Source organism: Hydra viridissima, unplaced genomic scaffold, assembly GCF_058129835.1.
Source record: "Hydra viridissima isolate aposymbiotic clone 2 unplaced genomic scaffold, HvirCarnegie_v1 scaffold_4, whole genome shotgun sequence".
In the NCBI taxonomy this organism is placed as follows: Eukaryota; Metazoa; Cnidaria; class Hydrozoa; order Anthoathecata; family Hydridae; genus Hydra; species Hydra viridissima.
In genome coordinates, this window is record NW_028324303.1 from 8365585 (window position 1) to 8378996 (window position 13412).

The 13412-nt window shown below is 30.4% G+C and overlaps 3 protein-coding genes across 3 annotated transcripts; 1 reads left to right on the forward strand and 2 right to left on the reverse strand.

Annotated features, from left to right (window-relative positions):
* Window positions 1-2: 2 nt before the first annotated feature.
* Window positions 3-1472, reverse strand: LOC149889699 (zinc finger MYM-type protein 1-like). Its single transcript, XM_090085164.1, has 2 exons — window positions 584-1472; window positions 3-430 (listed from the first exon to the last, which is right to left on the reverse strand). Exons 1-2 carry the CDS (start codon window positions 1470-1472, stop codon window positions 3-5), a joined length of 1317 nt encoding a protein of 438 aa, XP_089941290.1.
* A 6293-nt stretch (window positions 1473-7765) lies between these two features.
* LOC149889700 (uncharacterized) lies at window positions 7766-8707 on the forward strand. Its single transcript, XM_090085166.1, has one exon. It carries the CDS (start codon window positions 7766-7768, stop codon window positions 8705-8707), a length of 942 nt encoding a protein of 313 aa, XP_089941292.1.
* A 1984-nt stretch (window positions 8708-10691) lies between these two features.
* LOC149889701 (uncharacterized) lies at window positions 10692-13067 on the reverse strand. Its single transcript, XM_090085862.1, has 2 exons — window positions 12789-13067; window positions 10692-12669 (listed from the first exon to the last, which is right to left on the reverse strand). Exon 2 carries the CDS (start codon window positions 12177-12179, stop codon window positions 11595-11597), a length of 585 nt encoding a protein of 194 aa, XP_089941988.1. The 5' UTR covers window positions 12180-12669; window positions 12789-13067; the 3' UTR covers window positions 10692-11594.
* Window positions 13068-13412: the final 345 nt, after the last annotated feature.

Below are 13412 nucleotides of genomic sequence, written 5' to 3' on the forward strand. Positions count from 1 at the left end.
TTTTAGTTACTAAACGGAACACGTCTAACTTTAGATTTTTCAAAATTTAATCTTAAAGTATCAATATCCACAGATTCAGCAATTTTGTTTTCAATGGAAATTATTGATAAACCATTTAAACGTTCCTGGCCCATTGTTGATCGTAAATAATTTTTTATTAATTTTAATTTGGAAAAACTACGTTCCCCTGTACTCACTGTTACCGGTAGTGTTAATAATATTCGTAAGGAAATACAAACATTAGGAAACAGTCCTTCAAGCTGACTATCATATATCCATTTAAGCACAGATTCCGGTGATTTTTTCCCATCTAATTTCCGTGATAACAAATTAAGTTCCAGAAACAAATCCTCTGAATACAAATCTTTTGAATCACCATGAGTCAATACTTTTTCCAGTAATCTGCATTTATTAATTAAGCCTTCTTCTCCTATTTTATCAATTTCTTTGATATTATACAAAAACTCGAACGGTTCTATTGTACTTGAAAAGCTTTAAAATCGTTCATTTATTGATTCTTTAGCTATTTTAAAGAGAATATCAAAAAACTGCTTTTTGAATTTTTGGTTTGGTTGTATATCACCATCTTCTTCAAAAGGTTCATCATCAAAAAACCTTTTTCTTTTTCTTGCTCTTTCACGTGAAATAGAACTGAATTCATTGGTCAAGTTTGCATCATTAGCTAGAATTTTGGCTTTTGAAATATATATTTTGTAAGAATCTTCAGTGTGTTTAGTAACAAAAAAATCGATAGTTTTCTTTAATGCATTTGCAGCAGTCTTCACGTCTACAGTTTGACATTGTAATAGTTTGCTAGTACAATTAATTTCAGTTAATACATCGTGCCAAACCACAACACCACATATGAATTCAAAACTGTTTAATTTTGATGCAAGTGATTCAGCAGTTAATCTAGTAATAGAATCTTTTTCAATGTTGACAACTTCTTTCAATGCACAATAAATTTCTTTTAATCCCAATTTTAGAGCACGAACAGCATTCACATGACTTTCCCATCTGGTAGTACTTAATGACTTTACTGTTAATTTGCAACATTTTGATTCAAAAATTTGCCAACGCTTTGTAGTTGCAGAGAAAAAATTATACAAAGCTTGAATTTGTGAAAAAAACCTCATAAGTTCTAAACATCCTTGGACTGCATCCGCAACAACCAAGTTCAAGGAGTGACAGACACAAGGAATATAAAAGGCTCGTGAATTTATATCTTTTATACGCTTCTGTACACCAATTTTTTTACCTTTCATATTGGATCCATTATCATATCCTTGTCCACGAATATCCATGACAGATAAATTATTTGATTCCAATGAATTCAAAATTTCTTCAGTAAGTCCTAATCCAGTAGTATCTAATACATTTATGAATCCTATAAAACTTTCTTGAATTGTGACACTGATAACCTGGTTATCCATCTGTTTTGCAATGTTAACGTAACGTATAATAATAGACATTTGCTCTTTGTGACTTTTATCTGGTGTACAATCTACAATAATCGAAAAATACTTAGCCTTTTTTATAATACTTAAAATTTTATCTAACAGTCTAACAGTCTTAATCCTTTTGCTTGGGTTTTTTATTTATTTTTCATTTGGTTTAATGCAAGTTCTTTAAAATTTTATGCCTTTATAATACCTTCTATTTTTTATAATAAAATAATAACAATCATTTTTTTAAATTTAATTATTTGAACTTTAAAAAATATGCAAAAAACAACTCATTATGAAATGCATTATAATCTGAAACCGCACTATCTGCATCAAAATAGGCAGTTGTAATTGCATGCAATTTTACTAGCTTGATCTAATGTTACTAACAAAAAATAATTATGCACAAAAAATAACCAAAACAAACAATGTGCAAAAATAGTTATATAAATAATAGACTAAAAAAGAGATTTTTATATTTTTTATAAAAACATTCAAGAAAATCTTTTTTAAATCTGGAAAATAAGGTGCAGATATGTCATTCACAACTGACAATAGAAATTTAAGGCGGGGACCGATTTCAGCATTAATGTCGGCCATCTTGTCCAGAAGTAAACATAAAATGTAAACTTTTGTCTGATTGGTTAGCAGAAAACATTGTAAAAAAAACTGATTGGGATTAGACAAGGGGCATAACTCAGTTTTCACAAAAATGGACTTAGTACCTTTGATATTTTTAGCTATAGATCTCGAAAGATCAATATATTTTGTTTCTTAGCAAAATTTTAATTTTGCGCCTTTTTAATGCTGCGCCTGTGTGTTTCGCACACTTCGCACACGCTACGAGCCGGCTCTGTATATATATATATATATATATATATATATATATATATATATATATATATATATATATATATATATATATATATATATATATATATATATATATATATATTAGGGATCGCCGGTTACAGTATACGGTATAGTAACTTTACGGTATACTTTACGGTATACTTGGTATACTAAAATTTAGTATACAGATTAGTATACCTGTTTACTTTTATTTGTGAAATATTTTTGGACTGGCTTTAAAATTATATTTTCTTAATGAATTAAATTACTGCATCATGTCTATTATTTGACTAAACATGATTAAAGTGTTTTTTTTTATTCAATTTTTGTTTCTTAGATTTATTTAATAAAAACTTTAATTTGTTTAGTTGTTATATTTTTATACCAGGCTGTTTGTGCTGCTCTTCACCCTTTTAAGATTTAAGATTGTTTATTCTACAGATTTCTCTAATCTGAAATAAATAGTAATAATAGTAATCGAAAAAAAAAAAAGTAAAAAGTTTTGTTTACGTTAAACTTTACAGTATACTTTACGGTATACTGTACGGTATACTTTACGGTAGACTGTACACTAAATCTTTAGTATACCGTATACTGGCGATCCCTAATATATATATATATATATATATATATATATATATATATATATATATATATATATATATATATATATATATATATATATATATATATATATATATATATATATATATATATATGTACATCCATACATGGTCATAAAAACATAAACTTTTTTACGATCCGGCAAACGATTAAGTTGTTATTCGGGCTTTGCGGAACAAGATTTCTTATCCAATCAAATTAGGGAGACTTTCCTGTATTTAACGTTTAGTAAATATTTTCGCCAGCGCCATATTGGGAGGACCCACGGAGAAAAATTATTTAGTTAAAATATTGAAAGGTGAACAAGCTATTTCTTTATTTTGATGGTTTAACTTTATATTTTTTTATATTTAACATAGATTGAATGTAAGGAAAGTTATTAGTATTTTTTTTTCAAATAATGATAATTATTTTTTAGTAAAATAATTACAATATTCATTATATAAAGGTCTGGAGAAAATTCCAAAAAGCGAGGGACACAGTGTGTTGCATTTGGTTGCAATAAAAGAAAACATAGCAACAGTAAAAGAAGCGATAGCGATAGAATCTCTGATGATGAATCATCTTTAAAACGAAAGTTTCCTAGAACATTTCATAGGTGACTTTCTTAATTACTTTTAAAAATAAAAATATTTTAAAATTTATTGACCTCTGTTAGTTTGCTTGCAATGTGAAGAAATGGATTTAAATAATATCAGTTGTGCAAAAAGTATAACAAACTTAATAAAATATCAAATGTTATTTTTCCTACTAATTTTATTCAGATTTCCTTCAAACACTGAAAAAAGAAAAGAATGGACCATCAAAATACACCGTCAAGAATGGAGTCCAAGTAGTAGCAGTTTGATATGTTCTGATCATTTTTTAGAAAAAGATATTGACAGAACTGGACAAACTATTAGATTAAAAAAAAATTCTTTTCCTAAAAGATTTTAAAAATTTCCAGACTACTTAAAAAAGGTATATAATCAATTATGTTTTAATGTATTGTACAGGTTTGTTTGATATGTACCTTTTAGTTCTTAGTTACCCTATGTAGTGTGCTAGAGGGTTTATAACACAACTGTATGGTAAGCAGCTAAAACATATAATAACCATTTTGCTATTGTATGCTTTTATTTTATAAATGCTGCATGAACTATTAGCTAAGCTCTGTGAGTAAACACAACTTAGAGGTTCCTTCTAGTTTGATATAAAATTTGAAAATTATTCAAGTATATATATATATATATATATATATATATATATATATATATATATATATATATATATATATATATATATATATATATATATATATATATATATATATATGTATGTATATACTTTATTTTTAATTTTTTATATATTATATATACATATATATATATATTTTTTTTCTTTCAATATTAGAAAATGAAAGAGAGAAAAGTTCCTGTTAATAGATCAACTTTTGAAAATTCTGTAAAAAGTGATTTTGAAACTAGTGTTATACCTATCTGCATGAAAGTTGGTTCTCAAAAAAAAATATTTAATTGCAGTTTAACTCCAGAAAAAAAAAAAAACAGATCGTAGAAACAAGATAATTGTGTCTTTGAAAAAGAAGGTAAAAGCAGAACAGCTAAAATCTCGAAGAATGAAAAAAAAGATAACATCTCTTAAATCAGTTGTAAAAATATTAAGTAATAAACAAAAAATATCATCAAATTTTGAAGAAATGCTACTAAAAACATTTTCAGAAGTTCCACAAGCTCTAACCAGAAGAATAATTATGCATAAAAATCATGGTAAAGGATTTAAGTATTCAGAAGAAATTAAATCCTTTGCACTTACCCTGCAGTTTTATTCAAGTAAAGCTTATGATTATGTGCAAAAAACATTTAATTTTAATTTACCACACCAAGAACAAATTAAGAAATGGTATGGAAAAGTTTCAGCAGAACCAGGTTTTACAAAGCCAGCTTTTGCAGCACTTAAATACAAGGTTATAGAAGCTGAAAAGTTAGGATCTAAAGTCATTTGTTCACTTATGTTAGATGAAATGGCTATTAAAAAACACATATCATGGGATGGAAAAGCATTTAAGGGGTATGTTGATCTTGGGAATGGCATACAAGATGATTCATCCCCTGTTGCAAAAGATGCCCTAGTTCTCATGGCTATTAAAAAGTATTAAGCAGGTTAAAATATTTTGTAAAGTTTTATTTATATCTGAAAATTGTGTCTAAAGTTATATATATTGTATGTATTTTATATATATATATATATATATATATATATATATATATATATATATATTTCAATATTTCATTCATACGTTTAGATATTTTATAACCTTGTTGAAACTCCTGAAGCACCTTTAAAATATCTTCTAACATATAAGTTAAGTCAAGACCATCTGGAATTGTTTTTTGGTTCAATACGAGGATCAGGAGGATTTAACAATAACCCAACAGCGCAGCAATTCACAGCAGCATATAAACGACTTTTACTTCGGAGCCATATTGAAGGAGGATCAGGGAATTGTGAAAAATTACAAGCAGAAAATATTTTAAATGTTTTAGATGATTCAGTTATGATAAATAACAGCAGTTTGGATATTACAACAGTAAACATAATCAGAAAATACGACTTATCTGAAAGAACATCTAAGACTACTGATCATGATTATTCTTTTATTACTAATATTTCATTGCTAACTGAGTATAAAAAAGCAGCTGTTTCTTATATCTGGCTTCATTGTTAAAATGGCAAAAAAGCAAATATTTTGTATGTTATATTGTGATGCACTTGGTTCTAAAAAACATGCTCCAGAATCCAATTTTCTTAAAGTACAGGACAGTGGCGGTCTTATGAAACCAACTAGAGATGTTATTACTGTTTGTGAAGAAACTGAAAAAAAAATTATACCTGCAACAATACCTGGAAAACTGCCACAGTCCAAAAATATCCCAGAAGCTATATCTATTTCAGTTTTAGAAAGTTTAGGATCTGTTATATTAAGAGACTTGCATGAACATATGTTTGATACTGGTATTAATGAAAACCATGTTTTTAAATTAATCAAAATAATTTCTCAATATTATTGCAAAGTCAGACTTTATGATCTGGGAAAACAAGCCACTGAGAAAATGTCATCGAAAAATATTAGAAAAACATTAAGTAAATTGGTATTATTTAATCATCAATAACTACAGCTTTTACAAACACAAAACTATTTGGCGCTACTCGACTTTCGCACCCCCCTTTTTTTATGATTGATTCTGATAGAGAATTTTATGCTGATTAAGAATCGTATAAAAACATAGGTCTCAAAATCAACGGAAAGTGCTCTAATCTGAAGTTGAAAGTACAAAAATATACGAAAAATCCCTAATATTCGCCATCTTGAAAAGTGACTTTTTTTGTTTTAAAAGTTATCATTTTAAAGTACCAGCTACCTGGTTTTTACTATAAAAAAGTGTCTTTTGACGCGATGCTCTTTCGAGTGTAATTAGACAGACAGGCGACGTATAAAACATGTTACTCTTGTGAAACATATAATTCCTTCTTGTGAATTTTAGTTTTATAACAGAACTTTAAACTATTTTTTCAGAAAAAATTGTTTCCTAATATATAAAGCACAAAGTTTGTGTGTACTTTTTACAAATCTAGTTTTGATCCGAATCACAGCAAATTTTGTACAGACCCCTCATTTTACCTGGAAAAGATCATAGGCTGCTTTTCGTCTCAGAACTTTGACCCTAGGGGATACTTTATTTACTAGGATTCCCCTAATTTGCTACACTAGATACCCCTAGGAAGCAAAGTCTCACAAAGTTATCTGTAGCAAAAATTGTAATTGTGACTTTTCTATAATATCTTTTTAAGTATATTTTGGAGATTTTCATTTTTATCCCGGGGAGCGCCGGATACTAACCAGCTAAATACTATTTAAAAAGGTAATTGAAAAGAACTTTTATCAAATAGTAAAAATGGGATTCCTAAATATTCTTTGCAAAAATGTTTTTAATTAATTTGTGTGGCTATGAAAATAGCCGTTTTGGAAATACAAGATCCTCGGCATGAACTATAAATGTATGTTACGTTCGAAGCACACAAAAAGCTATAAATGGTAGCCGTCAAACAGGATATGCTGTAACAACCTGATCCCAAAAGTGAAAAAACCGATGTTCGGGAAACCTCTGCATCCACATAAATTCGGATAAATAATCAGCAACCATTTCGCGGTTAGTTGGCCCCATCATTGATTTAAACTTAGATTTGGCTCGACACCACATAGCTTCCACGTGGGCGCTACTCGACTTTCGCACCCCCCCTTTTTTTATGATTGATTCTGATAGAGAATTTTATGCTGATTAAGAATCGTATAAAAACATAGGTCTCAAAATCAACGGAAAGTGCTCTAATCTGAAGTTGAAAGTACAAAAATATACGAAAAATCCCTAATATTCACCATCTTGAAAAGTGACTTTTTTTGTTTTAAAAGTTATCATTTTAAAGTACCAGCTACCTGGTTTTTATACTTTATAACAAAGATTTCCAATTATGGAACGTTTTGAGAATTCATTCAAGTTTAAATTGTCACGCAAATTTGCTTTAACTGGGATTATTACTTTGTTGTCTAAAATATCTTTTGAAATATTTATCAAAGAAGTTGTAAAATTCTTTTATTGATTATATACTGAAATAAGTTTGATAGTATAAAATTGTTTATATTAAAAATATTTATATTTAAAACTGTTGACTTTTTCTTCTCATACTTTTAGTTAAACCCCCCGTAAAAATTTATTTTCATCGTGCCTGTCGTATAAAAAGGAATGTTTCATAAATAGATTTCTTGTAAATTCATTTACATAAATATCATGGCCCTTCGAAGACCAACAGTAAACAATTTTGACTCTCTTTCCTTAACAGAAATAGGAGCAAAATTCAAATACAATTTAGAAGCTACAATTCGTTGGTGCAGAACTTATGGTTTACTCGCTGAAAGGATGAATTGTAGTGTATGTAACGTGCCCTGCACACAACAAGTACATAATAGATCAATCGATCAAGTCATTTGGAGATATCCAGTTAAGCGCTGCAAAAGAACCTTCAGTATAAGAAAAGGGAGCTTCTTTGAGAAATCCCATCTACACTTGTGGCAAGTATTAGGCTTAACATACGTTTGGAGTAGAAGTGCGGGTAAGAGTCGGGGATTATCAATAAGCGATATAAGGCAAGAACTAAATATTGGAAGCGATGACACCATTGTTGATTGGAATCAATTTTGCAGAGATATTTGCGTCTCATATTTCCTCAATAACCCTGATCAAATTGGCGGTCCAGGGTGTATTGTTGAAGTAGATGAATCTGTTTTCTGTCGAAGAAAATATCAAGTTGGTAGAATAATCCCGCAGCAGTGGATATTTGGTGGATATGAACCTGCAACAAAGAAAGGCTTTTTAGTTCCTGTCCAAAATCGCGATGCTGCAACATTGATTCCAATCATACATCAATGGATACTTCCTGGTTCTATTGTCTGGAGTGACATGTGGAGAGCATATAATGATATGCAAGCTCCTGCATATTTACATGGGACCGTTAACCATACCCTCAATTTTGTAGATCCGCAGACAGGCGTGACGACAAATCACGTGGAAGCTATGTGGTGTCGAGCCAAATCTAAATTTAAATCAATGATGGGGCCAACTAACCGCGAAATGGTTGCTGATTATTTATCCGAATTTATGTGGATGCAGAGGTTTCCCGAACATCGGTTTTTTCACTTTTGGGATCAGGTTGTTACAGCATATCCTGTTTGACGGCTACCATTTATAGCTTTTTGTGTGCTTCGAACGTAACATACATTTATAGTTCATGCCGAGGATCTTGTATTTCCAAAACGGCTATTTTCATAGCCACACAAATTAATTAAAAACATTTTTGCAAAGAATATTTAGGAATCCCATTTTTACTATTTGATAAAAGTTCTTTTCAATTACCTTTTTAAATAGTATTTAGCTGGTTAGTATCCGGCGCTCCCCGGGATAAAAATGAAAATCTCCAAAATATACTTAAAAAGATATTATAGAAAAGTCACAATTACAATTTTTGCTACAGATAACTTTGTGAGACTTTGCTTCCTAGGGGTATCTAGTGTAGCAAATTAGGGGAATCCTAGTAAATAAAGTATCCCCTAGGGTCAAAGTTCTGAGACGAAAAGCAGCCTATGATCTTTTCCAGGTAAAATGAGGGGTCTGTACAAAATTTGCTGTGATTCGGATCAAAACTAGATTTGTAAAAAGTACACACAAACTTTGTGCTTTATATATTAGGAAACAATTTTTTCTGAAAAAATAGTTTAAAGTTCTGTTATAAAACTAAAATTCACAAGAAGGAATTATATGTTTCACAAGAGTAACATGTTTTATACGTCGCCTGTCTGTCTAATTACACTCGAAAGAGCATCGCGTCAAAAGACACTTTTTTATAGTAAAAACCAGGTAGCTGGTACTTTAAAATGATAACTTTTAAAACAAAAAAAGTCACTTTTCAAGATGGCGAATATTAGGGATTTTTCGTATATTTTTGTACTTTCAACTTCAGATTAGAGCACTTTCCGTTGATTTTGAGACCTATGTTTTTATACGATTCTTAATCAGCATAAAATTCTCTATCAGAATCAATCATAAAAAAAGGGGGGTGCGAAAGTCGAGTAGCGCCAACTATTTTATATTGTAAATAGTAACGTAATAATTGAAAAGATTATTTACATACTTTTAGGAGCATTATATTTTCAACTTGTACTTATAATCATAATTTTTAAATATCAACATAAGAATCTAGATAAATTATCTAAAGAATACGATCATTCGTTAGACATTTTACAACAAATTTTTACAAATTTGTTGATATTGCCTTTTTTGCTTCTAATTTCTAGGTACTTTCAATCCTTTTCTTTTTTTCTTCTTTCTTTTGGTTTCTTTTCTTAAAATTTCAAGCGCATCATAACAAATCGTGGGTCCTCACAATATGGCCGCCAAAATATTTTTTGGCTTCAATTTCGATATTAGAGATGCGCTATCCAGTTATAATATAGATCTGTGGTTGAACGTCCATCTATTAATACGTCCTTGTATATACAAAAGAAATTATTGACGCCAAATACGGTTTGCATAATCTTAAATTATAAAGTTCTCCGTACCGAAGCTTACCGCGGTATGCATAAGTTATTAACGAAACAACCAATCGAATTTAACTAAAGCTATCGGCTTTTTTTTTTTTTAGAAAAAAACTGGTTTCCCGCCTTAGTACACTTGAGTGGTTATTTAGATGAGATTTACAACGATTTCAAACAATTATATTTATGCCTTAGCAATCTTTTTGTTATATAAGTCAAAATTTTAGTTCGAGTTGTTGAGGCAAAAATAAGTTGTTAGGTTTTTAAGATTTACTAAAAACACGTGTTTTACAACACATTTTTGGCCATTATGGATAGTAAAATTTAAAAAAATAATAATAAATAGCTGTTTTTTATTTAGTTTTAATATAAATTTATTCTCATAAAAAAAAAAAAAAAATAATCATTTTGATTATTTAAAAAAAAAAAACTTGTTTTCAGTTGTGTGCCACCTTAAATTTACCAAGATAGTATTATTTTGCCATATATACATATTAGAGATTAAACAATCGAGGTCGATGTGTTTCGAAGTCGAAGCTTCGACGTCGCAAAAAGTCGTGTGTGAACGTGTTTCGAAATCGTTAAAAGTTGTATGAAATTTATTTAAACGGTTTTCAAAATCGTATTACTTCGAATAAAATATATTTTCGCGGTTTTCAAAACCGTAAAAAGTTGTATAAAATTTAATTTGACGGTTTTCAAAATCGTATTAGTTCAAATAAAGTATATTTTCGCTGTTTTCAAAATCGTAAAAAGTTGTGTAAATTCGAAAATGGCGTGTTTTAAAACTGTTTAAAATTTCTAACGGCTTTCAAATTCACTTCCAAAAATTTAACTGTCTTCGAAATCGTTTAAGTAAACGAAACGAGTGCATACAAAAAGTAAACAAACGAACGTGGCGTGACTTCGTTCAGGTTTTAAGCTCAATGACTTCAAGTTCAAGTTTAATGACTTCAATTTCAAGCTCTATTAGCAAAAATTTTAAAGTGAAGTGAACTGATAAGCCATGTTTTAAGCTGAACTTGTATGTGTCTGTACTAGTACTGTTATGCTCTTCCCTTCTATTCTCCTAGACTCCTACTCTATCCCTTAGATTTGGAAAAAATCACAATCGATGAGAAGCTAACTATGTTCAGGTTCAAAGACATCGGTATAAAGTAAAGTGAAGTGATAACTGGTTTGGTATATGCTAGCAATCTCTGCTCTTCTAAGTTCTAATTTCTTAATAATAAAAATTTGAAGTATACACTACAGTAACATTACAGAAATACAGAATATACAAAAGATATGCTAAAACCCTTTCATTTAATAATCATTCTAGATTTCATAAATCCAATTTCTTAAACATGTGAAAAAATTATTTGCATATTATCGATTGCCTAATCTAAAATAATCCTAGCATGCTTCCCTAGTAAAGAATATTTAGTTGTCCACCTTCAGTCTTTCATTCTCATTTTTTTGTGCAAGTTCCTGGCCTTGGGAGCCTAAATGATGTCTGTTTCACTTTTCCAGTTCAACAATACTGGAGTTTACATTTTTTTATCATCATCATCATCATCATCATCATCATCATCATCATCATCATCATCATCATCATCATCATCATCATCATCATCATCATCATCATCATCATCATTTTGATTTCTGTCTGGAGCAGATCTTGCTGCCATTTGCTCTTCCATGGAGTGGTATTCCCAAATTGGTACAAAGGAGCTTAAGAGATCGAAGTTCTCGTTGATGAAGACCAACTTCTCAGTGGTTTTTGGAGACAACCTGCATCTCTTTTCGTGGACCACCTGTCTAGCTTCACTAAAGGCTTCGTATTCGTATCTACTTAAAAAGTTAAAAATATTACCATTCATCTCCAGGCACTTCTTTTTCAACACCCCTTCAGCAAGAGGAGAGTGATGGACTCGGGCGGAGATTGTCCTGCATGCATCGATAGCAGCCTTGATATCAGGCTGTTTGTTGACAGTCCTTTCCAGGGCCATGTTAAGCTTGTGGTCAATGCACGTGATTGAACCACTTTCAAGATCAGCAATAGTCTCTGACTTCCTCAGTGCAGCTTTTATATTTGAAGCTTGATCACACACAACAATCCGCTTCTTGACCATTTTGAGTGACTCAAAACGTTTAACCAAGTTGTCCAACTGAGTAGCAATGTTCTGACCAGTGTGCTTACCTGGGAATGGAACAACTCCAACAGTTACCTTTCGTAGAACAAACTCTTTGGTGATGTAATGAAGAGTCACCGCCGTGAATGGGTCGTTGTTGCGTGAGGTCCAGATGTCAGTGCTGATTGCAACTCGGTCGCAATGAGGAAGCTCCTTGTTGGAACAAACATGCTCTTCATGGCCATCTGCAGATTCCTATAGAGGAGAGGTAACTTGAAGCGAGCCATGCAGGCACCACTTTTAACCTTAAACCTTGAGTCAAAGTGGGCAAGCAGTCTTTGGAACGGGATAGAGTCACATATGGAGAAAGGCTGATTGTCAGTTGCAAGGTAAATCATGAGCTCCATGTCACCACGAAGTTGAGTGGTGCTCTGTGTTGGATAGCACAGATTCTTTCTGGCTTTTAGAACCCTTTTTCTTTTCCTGTGACCTAAAAAAAATTGTATACATTTGTTAACATTGAATTAACCCCGGATTTCGTTTACATAAAAAAAAAGTTGTATAACTTCGCTACATCGCATCGTAAGATCCATTATGTAACTAACTTACCAGTGCCAACTGTTTCCAATTCATCTTCGTCCTCTTCAATTTTGTCCCCCTTGGCAGCTTCTGCCTCATTCTGTATCTTTTGATTCTGGATTCTGGAGTTTAACGGATTTCGACATCGGTTTAATGAACTTTTTTTCGAAGTTGAACGGATTTCAACTCCGTTTAATTTAAGAAACTTCGCCTAACTGACGGCTTTCAAAGTCGAACAAAAAATATACAATTTCGAAAACCGTATCTCGATTGTTTTATCTCTGATACATATATATGTATAATATATCTATATATATATATTATACATACATATGTATATATGTATATATGGCAAATTATTATTATTATTATTATATATATATATATATATATATATATATATATATATATATATATATATATATATATATATATATATATATATAAAACGAAGAAACAACAACTATGTATGGTACTTAAAGTTTCATGTCTAGCGGCAATCATCAGCCATGAAATACAAATCAAAAATCTATAAAAACCGTTACAAATTGCAAAAATTACTGTATCGTGTGCTCTGACGTCATATTAGGAAAAAGAGGAGGAAAAGAAAGAAAGAAAGAAAGAAAGGAATAAAGAAGTAAAGAAATGAAAGAA